This window comes from Haemaphysalis longicornis, unplaced genomic scaffold, assembly GCF_048455015.1.
Source record: "Haemaphysalis longicornis isolate Haplotype H1 unplaced genomic scaffold, Haemaphysalis longicornis Haplotype H1 scaffold_10, whole genome shotgun sequence".
In the NCBI taxonomy this organism is placed as follows: domain Eukaryota; kingdom Metazoa; phylum Arthropoda; class Arachnida; order Ixodida; family Ixodidae; genus Haemaphysalis; species Haemaphysalis longicornis.
In genome coordinates, this window is record NW_027526204.1 from 87,396,918 (window position 1) to 87,407,195 (window position 10,278).

The following is a 10,278-nucleotide window of genomic DNA, read 5'->3' on the forward strand; positions in this document are numbered from 1 at the left end:
GACCTCTAACAAGTACGAAGTTGTGCATACAATAAAGCACCTTGGTTTTTCACTGTTGCACAGAAACTTTACAGGTGTTCAAGTACAAGTTACAAGTACACAACAGCAGCAATAGTGAAGGGTGTCCCTTGTACGCTGCGGCAAACTGGCTTTGCGACAACGCTGCATTAGTATGTACGAGCGTCAGTCTGGGCTATTATCAAAGACTGCATTTGTACAATTATTTCGAGCAACGTTACGTCACCCGCAATAAGCACTCGATGCCGCACACAATGTTCAATGCTACTAGATGAATTCGGCCAAGCGAACGAGACAGTCTCCAAGAACACTTGCAATTAGATTTTTAATACTACTCCGTCAAGAAACCGCGTCACTGCAACAAGCCACCTATCAAAACAAGCACGGGATCGTCATATAATGACGAGTTCACAGCAAATTTCGCGAGGCTTCGCAATCGGTTTGGCTGTACATGGAGGGCAATGGCGTCGTCCTAACGATGCATGATGCGAGCGAATAAGACCGATGTGTGATGGTAGGGGAGGCACACAAGCGGGAAGAAAACTCTGTCGAAACTCTGTCGAGTGCTGTCAGTGAAGTCCTTTCTGGGCTGCTGCCATCGCCGCTTCGTTGGTCTGCATCTGGAACTCCTGGAAGCGCTGGGAGATGCGCTGGTTCATCTTCATGTACTTCTCCATGCAGTTCATGGCGCACTTGTCCTCCTTGTCTCTCACGTGGCGCACCGTGAAGTCGTGCACGCAGTCCGAGAAGCAGAGCTCCGAGAGCTTGTTGTAGGACACCAGGAAGTCCTTGAACTGCTTGATTTGCTCGGCTTGTGGGTCGCTCGCCGGGGCCGCCGTGGTCGTCGCCATTTTGTCTGCTATGCCGGACGCTGGATTCTTCTTCGACTTGCTTTGGCCGAACGTGGCTTTTGAATTCTGAATAACAGAAGGGCACACAATTTGTTCAATCTTGATAAATATTATTTATAAGTATAATTTGTTTTAGATCTTAGAGGCTGAGGGTATTGTGTATGTTTTTTTATGATGCGAAGTTAAGACGTCGTAATAGTCACAAGTAATGCAAAAATTATTTCGACGTAGTCACGTGTCTTTTTTTTTTTTTTTTGTGCGCGCGTTATACAAAAGTCAGACCGTGCTGGTAGAGCTTGCAAAAATTTTCATAGGAAACGTGTCGCGTATATTTTTAAAGCAGCCGTAAGGGGCTTGGCTGCAGGGTCTCTGACTCCTACCCTATTGATGCATTTAACAAGTCAGATCGGCCGGCTGTGCAAACCCTTCGTAATGTAGCATTTCGTCGCAAACAGAACGCTAACAGGGGCGTGTTGTTCTAAATTCACGTTGACTATGCAGGTTCACGACGTTATTGGTTACATTCCTGGTGTGCGAAAATTTATGTATTGAAGCAGTGGCTGGGCATGCAATGCAGCGGCAGCGAAGCCGGGAGAGGTGGGGCAAACACTTTCTAGTTATGCACACAAGCTGCAGGATTTCCTATAAACGTGACACTGACAGGCACTAATTTTAGCGCCATTAATTTCTCTGCCAGCCGCAGGAAAAATTGCTGGGGAACGTGCTTATGTGCTTTGACGGCGAAAGCGTAGCGATTATCCAAGACTTCTGCTGCTTCGTGTTAGCGCCTCTTTCGTTGTCCTTGACCATCGCCTCCTGTATTTTTACAATGCCAAACGCATCAGCCCGGACCGGCCAACCAAACCCTCTTCTTCTACTCCGGTCACTCTCCCCAATCTGTAGCCTTCCCAGCGCTTTAGTCACGTGACCGGTTCATATCGGGGTGAGGCGTGGTGGAAAGCGGTAACGCTGGCAAAATGTGCTCCGCCGCGGCTCGGAATTTTCCAGCGCTGGCGCGAGCGCCATTACTTTGGCAATCTCAAAGATCGTTTGCCTTGGCAACCAGGCACAAGCCGCTCTCGAATTCAGTTAGGGTTGGGTTAGAGTCACTAAATAAGGTTTATTTAGTGACACTAGGTTGGGTGATGGAGGTTCAGCTCGGGGCGCCACCTTACGACAGGTGGACACTGCAGGCATACCACTCACTCCAATTGGGGAGCGCGCGATGCGTTTGGGCATTGCAAAATACAGGAGGCGATGCTTTGACACCAATTGCTCCGATAAAGAATACTGGATAAACTCTTCGTGGCGGTACGCGCGTGTGGTGGTTTGAAATGTCGCGGGTCATTGGAATATAAAAGGATCAAGGCACAAATTAGAATGAATTCGCATCTGCAAATGGGCCCACATGTTGCGGACCTGAGGGCAGATTTATTTGAATATTTTTTTAAACTGTAATGTCAGCGAAATATCCTATCCCATGGTTTATTGTTGCGCACAGTCAAGCAAGACCAGCAGCTACACGCAAAATTGTTTTTTTATCGCTACACAGCGCACAAACCGACAACGGACAAAGAAAGAAGACACACACACAAGCGCTACATCTAACTAGCTTTAAGGGAAACTACACGTACTTAAACATGAATTCACAACGAAAGGAAACGTTACATCATATCAGCTACTATTGCCATATCAGAAACCCGTGGTAAAAAAAAAAAACGAACAAAACAACGCGGCAATGACAGACAAGTGGCCCTTTTCAGTGAACTAAAATTATAAAGACCCCAAATAACGTATCTCATTTTGCAACAGTAGAATGGAAGGTGCACTTATACCCGTCGCGGTGGCTCAGTGGCTAAGGCGTTGCGCTGCTGAGCACGAGGTCGCGGGTTCGATTCCCGGGCGCGGCGGCCGCTTTTCTGATGGAGGCGAAAAGCGAAAACGCCCGTGTGTACGGGATTTCGGCACACGTTAAAGATCCCCAGGTGGGCAAAATTGATCCGCAGCCCTCCACTACGGCGCGCCTCATCGCCTGCGTTGCGTCGGCGCGTTAAACCCTGCAATCAATGAAGTTTGCCACGTACGAAGGCATTTTTGGTCGTGAACTGTTGCGGAAAACTAGACCGTTCCGTAAATTTGGAATTACACAGAATAGACAGAACTGTCCAGTAATTCCTAATCAAGGCGAAAAATACCACTGCGGTTATTTATCTGGCATTGGAAAATTCTTTCTGCTTCAGAAACACGCTACGAAAACTTGCTTCAAAGCAAGTATCGACTGTCATGTTTGAAGACACCTGTTAGTGTTTTTCTTCCTGTGGCTGTTAGTGTTTGTTCTCATTCTTGTGTGATTGCATGTCGATGTTTATTTGTCGCCCTTCACGATTTCCGTACGGTGAAGGAAGCCAAGTTCGCGGCTTGGCTGACTTCAATGCACCATTAAAGACTCTCTCTCTCTCTCTCTCTCTCTCTCTCTCTCTCTCTCTCTCTCTCTCTCTCTCTCTCTCTCTCTCTGCGCTTCAGGAGTCCAAAAATGATGCAAGCGTTGCAGAAGAGCTGGCTGTCGGTATGCACAGCTGGACCTGCATTGTAAAATAACTTAGACTCACTAATTTTCACTGTCCATAACTAACACTCTTACACCCAGCAGAAACACAAAAAAACACCGTTTAAAATGATGCTTTAAAGGACAAAACACCCGAAAAGGGTGTTTTCTTGCGTTCTTGCCAGGGTGTAACGGTATTAGTTATAAAATTTAAGGGTGTTGTAAATTATTTTACAGTGTACTCTTTCATGGTTACGAGGGAAAAGTAGCCTCGACATCAGAGGTCTCGTGGTTACTTCTCGTCAGTGGGGAGAAGGTGACACAGCACTGCCCCTCAAGAAATGAGTGGGTGAGGTCCCGCATTTTCTCCTCTGGAGTTCCTCAGTGAGAAATACAGTCTGGTAGGTCGCGCCATGCAAATAAAATGACGGACAACCGCTGCGTCGTCTGCTTAGCGGAATGGCGCGCGAGGGACGGCAAACAAAATTGGCGAGGGGAAAAATAATTGACTCGGGGAAAACCCGTGAAAGGAGGGGTAGGGAATATCCGTGGGAGTTTTAGTTTTGCTATTGCTTGCATTCACTGACGAGGCGCGCATGCAGGCAACCATGTGAGTGCACCGTCACTCGTTACGTCGGGCTCCGCGGGTTGGCGGTACTTGTCCTTGCTAAGCACATGACGTGGGTTGGACGTTCCAAACTCTACATCGCCAAGCGCAAAGTAATGCCCTGACTCCAGTGTGAGTGCGATTAATAACATCTCTGTTGACGCACCGTTGAGAATCGGGTTGGAACGGAGCAGACGCGTCGCACGCCGGTGTTTTTTTTTTTAAATGCAGACCATTTCTTAGCCTGGCCTATTCCTGCGTCGGACGGTGTCAACAGCTCCGCGTCCGCAGCAGGTGCGCCTCTCCTTCCCTCCTCTCTCTCAACAGCAGCTGGCGCGCGCATGCGTCGTAGTCAGCCCGTTCGCTCCGTCGCGGTCTCGGCGTAACAGGTGCGTGATATCAGCGCGGTGGGGCGTGCAAGGGCGCGCGCTGCTTGCGCATGCGCGCTCTGCCCCCCGTACTGCTAGCCCTCTACTGCGCGCCCTGCAAATATAGCGGCTAGCGGTCGCTCGTGTTTCAGTCACTGCGTTGCTCCTTCCTTCCTTGGCTGACGCTCGTGCCCACGTTTACTCGTGTCTGCTACTCCAGCATCACGGAAGAAGCGATGGAAGCAACACTGCCTTCAATCAGTACTGAGGCCCCAATGCTCTGCATTTACTCGTGTTCCCCTCGCGGGAAGGCGCGGGAATTTTTTTCTTCGGCGTGCGGGCGCAGTGGCACAAGCCGCGCCATGTCCGTGGCGCATGGGCCATGTCTGTGGCCGTTTTCAGTGTTGCCAAGCGAAGAAATTGACAGCTAAACTTTTCAAAGAATACCACCGATAAAGTCAGGTGGGCTGTTGTTGATAACGATGATTGCTATCCACTTCAAGAGAAGAGGAGCAAAGACGTTAGCGAGTTGCAGGATATCAATCACTATATGACTTGCTGATTGGATTGTGGCGATCCCGTGATCAGTGGACACGAACAGGTTGCTCTTGCTGCTGATGATAATGATGTAGTTTGTGGTGATGATAATTGGGATGATTGGCCGTTCACTCTGCAAGTTTCGTTATTCTCTGGCCTCGTCTTGCCATTGTTGCTGCTGCGGTTCCGGTATGCGTTATTATCTCGGAATGAAAACGAAACAGCCGTCGATATGTTGGTGCCGCGGCTTTGATCAGTCTCCCACGTGTGCGTGCATCATCATCAGTAGACAGCCAACCAAGCAGTTTTGGAACACAAAGCAAATCCAGCTTGTAGTCGCAAGAGTACCATGGCTCCTATCCTTGGCTACTGGGACATACGTGGAGTGAGTATAAACGTTGTCATAAAGTTAATCGACTAAGAACGAAACGTTCCCTTTCAAAGGGGCTGCACCTGAATGAACAGTAATGATCTATCTTTTGTGGCCGCGGTAGCTGGCAGCTGCGGTAACAATGTCGGAAACATGCTGTAATTGAAGACAAGTTTACTGATTTTGCATGCCGTGGTCTTGTTGTTGGTGATAGCAGGAGTGATCAGCTCTTTCTCCCAATAGTGGCTGTCACGTTTTCTCGCTTGCCTACAATATCACGTTTTAGCATTTGGCTGTTGCACCCGCCAAAGTATTCTTTCATAGTTCGCCAACAGTGTCATCACCGAGAACGTTCATTCTTTGTCAAAATTTTGTGGGCCACGGGGCGCTGCGCTTGCCGCTGTCGGCTGGTTGCGCGGCTAAAGAGAGCGAGGGGAACTTTTGCTTTTGCTTTTTTAGGCTGCGTTCCAATTCGCGAGCAGTTTGGTAGACAGCTTACGAAGCAGTCTAACTAGACGCCGAAAGGAATAAAATTGAAACGGTGCCGCGGTCCTAAACGCAACACCAACGCAGACGACAGCCTCGTACCAGACATGTTGAAACACGCAAGACGCAGGTTTCGTAAATAATATTACTGTTATTATTACAAACAATTTATAAATTACAAACGTAATTAAAAAATTAAAGTAATCTTCACCACCAGTAAATTATACTGAATATTTCAATAAAAGAACAAGCGCTTTTGTATCAACATTAATACGCAAAAATGTGGCGCTGGCGTTACATATTAGTTTAGACAGGAAGGTAGCCTGCATCGTTGCTGACTTTGATGCCGTCTCCTCGAAGCAGTCTTCGTTGACAGCTTCGTTCGAATTGGAACCGTGCTGAACATGCCGGACTGTCCGCGAAGACGGCAACGAAGCCGTCTAAACGGGAAATTGGAACGCACCCGTAGTGTGTCCGGGGGCCCTATTCTCGACTGCACAAATTGCCGGCAATTCTGGCAATTTGCCGGAAGTCTTTTCTGATTGGCTTTCAGTTTTGGTCACGTGCTTCCGGTTGACAAAGCGGTTGTGTGTGCTGTCGTCATTTTGACGTTTTATGACGTGTACGGGCACCAGTTCTAAAGTTTGCCTTATTTCTCCTTACTGAAAGCGCATAATTCTTGGCCGGCAATGAAAAACCATACTAAATGCAGCGGACATGACAACGTAAGCCTGTCTTTGCTATTCAACAACAATACTGCTTTTAATACACACCCCCTGTGTGATTGGCTGAGAAGGCGTGACGTAATTTAAACAATTGGCGGGAACGATTACGTCATGCATTGGCAACTTCAGCCTGCGTAAAAGTGACGTAATGCTACGTAACAGCCTAAAAATGTCGGCTGTTTTTGTCGCAAAATACAAGCAAAATAGGGCAAAAAATTGCCCCGGCTTACAGCGCGGCGAAATGTGCGGCAATTTGCAGCAGGCGCAGTTTCGCATGCGCGCTGTTTAAAGCATGTTTCCTTCCGAAACAAATTATAGTTTCAACTGCTTCCAAGTCAGCGATCATGGAGCATACAAATGACGTGCAGTATTTTGCTTTTATATTTGGCAATAAAATAAAAATTATTTGTTTGGGGTAACCGCAACACAAGAGGGCAGTACAAGCCTCTCCATGACAAAGAGAACCCAATGAATGGCATTTGTCCACTCACGTCCTAGTAAGCTATTCGGTCACATGATCGAACTCAAGAGAAAAATAACAAAGAAAAGTGACTATTTGGTTCATTACAGCGCTGATTGAAGTCGAGCTTGACGAATGAGTGAATCGGCGACATCGGTGCGCTCCGCGGTTATCAGGCGTAGCGCTTCGCTGCTCTCATGTGTCATAGAAGCGATGGTCGCGGCCGCCTTTTTCTGTGGTCACGCCATAAACTTGTAACATAGCAGCAGACGATGGTGTGGCGGCGGTGGCGGCAGGGAAGGTGATAACGCAACAAAGCTTGCATTGAAGCAAAGAGCCCAGCTATGTTACTAAAAGCGATTAAAAGAAATAAATAGATACGGCAAAAAAATTGTGTGATGTTCTTTAGCTCGACATCCGCCTTTCGCTCGCTTTTGGATCAACGTTACTCGATCGCCTTGTGGTGTTGACGCCAAATTTGACCACCAGAATTGTGTTTTTCTTATCAGCCTCAGCTACCGACTTAATTTTTATAGTACACGTCAAGTGTCTTTATATCTTTTTTGCACAAGATTTGATACCTTGGTCGCGATCTTTATGAGTGACTCGTCAAATTACACTGCATGTCGTCACAGCTATAGTTGCATCACGTCACTGATTGCTTACGTCGTGCTTACGCAAAAAAACATGGGCGAATTGCCGGCAATTTGTGCAGTCGAGAATAGGGCCCCGGCACGACAAGTGCTGCGCAAAGTGCACCTGCGCTGAAGAGAAGTGAGCCTGCTCTGAGAAGCCGGCTCCGCTGCACTTATCGCGCCAGCCATACTACGAAAAGAAGCGCGAAAGTTCCCCTCACTCTCTTTAGCCGCGTAACCAGCCGACAGCGGCAAGCGCATCGTCCCCTGCTCGGCCGCGCACCAGCTCCGGCCATGGTCGCCGTGGCCCACAAAACTTTGACAAAGACTGTACCAACATTCAAGCGGTCAAGACAAGGCAATTGAAATACCTCTCAGCGAAATACAGTTATTTCCATCCCGTGGAAAGGAGGGTGCCCAGCTAACTTTCGAGTGAACACGAAATTATACCATGATGAATGGCAAGTGCCCCGCGTGCCTTACCGGCCACAGCGAGCGAACTCCCTCCCCCTAACCTCACCAGATGAGATGCCGCGTACCATAAAGCAGGCACAGACACACTGTTTAATATGATACCTCGACAAAAGGGTCCGTGACCAAAGAGCACGCGACAAAACAGCACCGACAATAGAGGCTACAACAATCTAAAAAGCAGGGCATTGCATGCCCCGGTTTTAACATGCATAAGCTGTGTTCTCCCAAGGTCGCAAAATGGGAACATTTTTTTTTTCAAGAAAGTGCAACGTAATGTGAAGAGAAACTCATACAGATCATTTTGCACGCTGTATAATGCTTCTATACACGTTAAAACATCTAAATAATCGTCAGTAGAGGCACTCCATAAAAATGGCCTCTTTTGTCACTGTGCTGTTGTGACGCTTTGCTCTTTTGTCGCCGTGCCCTTTTGTCGTGTGCCCTTTTGACGCCATGCTATTATGTCGTGCCCTTTTGTTGCGTGATGTTTTGGCAGATTTTGACAGACAATATGGGACGACAGATTAGATTAATCAGATTACCACTTTGGGAACCTCCAAGGCGTGATCGGTACCACGTGTTTGGTGGCTACCCGCAAATCATGGTCAGCATTTGAGATTCCCCTGATCCCAACGCCGCCGGAACTTCCTTTCGTAATTTTTTGCTTCCCGAAACCCGATACACCGCTTCAGACAGAAAAAAAATCACGCCATATCGACGGAATGAATGATGATAAGTGGGGCGAAGCTCGAGAGGGGGAGATCATCGGTAACCGTAACTCTCCCGTGAAAGTAAGACTGTGTGCGTACATTGTACAAATCAACTTTTATTTTCGGAGTCAATGCTCCCAGGCCCAGACCTGGGGAAAGACCCCGCGCCATCGAGGACTACCCCGCACCTCCACCACAATTTGTCACGTAGGATGGGACACAACGGTAAAGAAAGAACTTTTATTTAGGGCGAACTTGTGCCCGAACAAGACGAGAGGAAACGAGCAAAGGTCCTTGCGTCTCGTTCGATCTTCGAGAACGACTGCCTGCGTTCGTGGCGTGATCTCTTGCGTGATCTCCCCCTCGCAGTGCACGTGCGCTTGCGCCTCCGCTCGCGAACACAGACAAGCTCGCGCTCCCGGTGCCGAGTTTGCGCTGCCGGTTGCAGCCGGTTCTTGCGCGTGCAACGCGGCCCACTTTGCGACATCTCCGAAAGCATGCGGCGGTCACGTACCACGAGACACAATGGATGGACAGACCCATGGATTTAGGAGTTTCGCCCCTAATAGACGTCCAGGAAATGCTACAACCACATAAACCTGCTCCCCAAACACACGAGACTGTGACTGAAGATCGTCAAACACATTGCGTGTCAACCATACACACAAAACACAAGTTAGCCTGAATGGGAGTTTCTTGGCTGGAATACGTCTTTTAAACTCCTCACGGCAGGCGGCCTGCTCCCACGTGTGGTAGTATGATGGTGGAAAAACTGCCAGTTTACACCGGGGGCTACAAGTCGTAGTAAATAAGCGCATTTACCACGATTGTACCTCTTCACAAAACGCAGTATCTAGCTGTGATTACTGCGTTTGTCCTAATGGGAGTATTAAAAACTCCCACGCTTCCTCCATTTCCTTCTCCTCCTCCTTCACCCCTTCCTCCTCTACGCCTCCTTACAAAATGGCTGCCAGTTGGTGTCGTGTGTCGTGTGAGCTCCAGCGTCCCCGAAAATTTATTGCCGGCGTGAACTTGCGGCCGCACGAACGGATGTGAAGTGTTTCCCAACAACCGAAGCTCGTTGCGAACATTGTGGAACCAGCCTGGACTGACGTGCGACGGACTGCAACGTCGCCTCCGTGTCACCGACCTTCGAGCCGACGGAATACGCCAGCGAGCCGACGCGAGGCCTAAATGCAGTGATCGCTGAGAGTGGCTCGTTAAAAACAACGCGGTTGTGCCTCTGCGAGGTGGTTGAAGGTAAGATTTTCACGTTTTTTATGTACGCAACATTTTGGGAGACTTGTGCCCCTTCTAGCGTCAAATAAACCCAACATGTTTCCCGCGCCACTGCACGGGTGATTCTCCGCCACTGGAGGTGAGCGTTGTGCGTGAAAGACGCCGCCATGCCCGGAACGTCATTGGGGATGCCGAACGGTGTGAAATCAATGCGTATTTGCGCGGGTCTCGAGCAGAACACTCACTCATTCAC

General features: G+C 48.7%; 1 protein-coding gene across 1 annotated transcript; it reads right to left on the minus strand.

The window, feature by feature from the left end:
- Positions 1-324: 324 nt before the first annotated feature.
- On the minus strand, positions 325-901 carry Tim9a (translocase of inner membrane 9). Its single transcript, XM_077690058.1, has one exon. The coding sequence runs from the start codon at positions 867-869 to the stop codon at positions 588-590; it is 282 nt and encodes a 93-aa protein (XP_077546184.1). The 5' UTR covers positions 870-901; the 3' UTR covers positions 325-587.
- Positions 902-10,278: the final 9,377 nt, after the last annotated feature.

Bases quoted from the DNA above. Each gene is read 5' to 3' on its own strand.
- Tim9a (XM_077690058.1), bottom strand. From the start codon at position 869: ATGGCGACGACCACGGCGGCCCCGGCGAGCGACCCACAAGCCGAGCAA.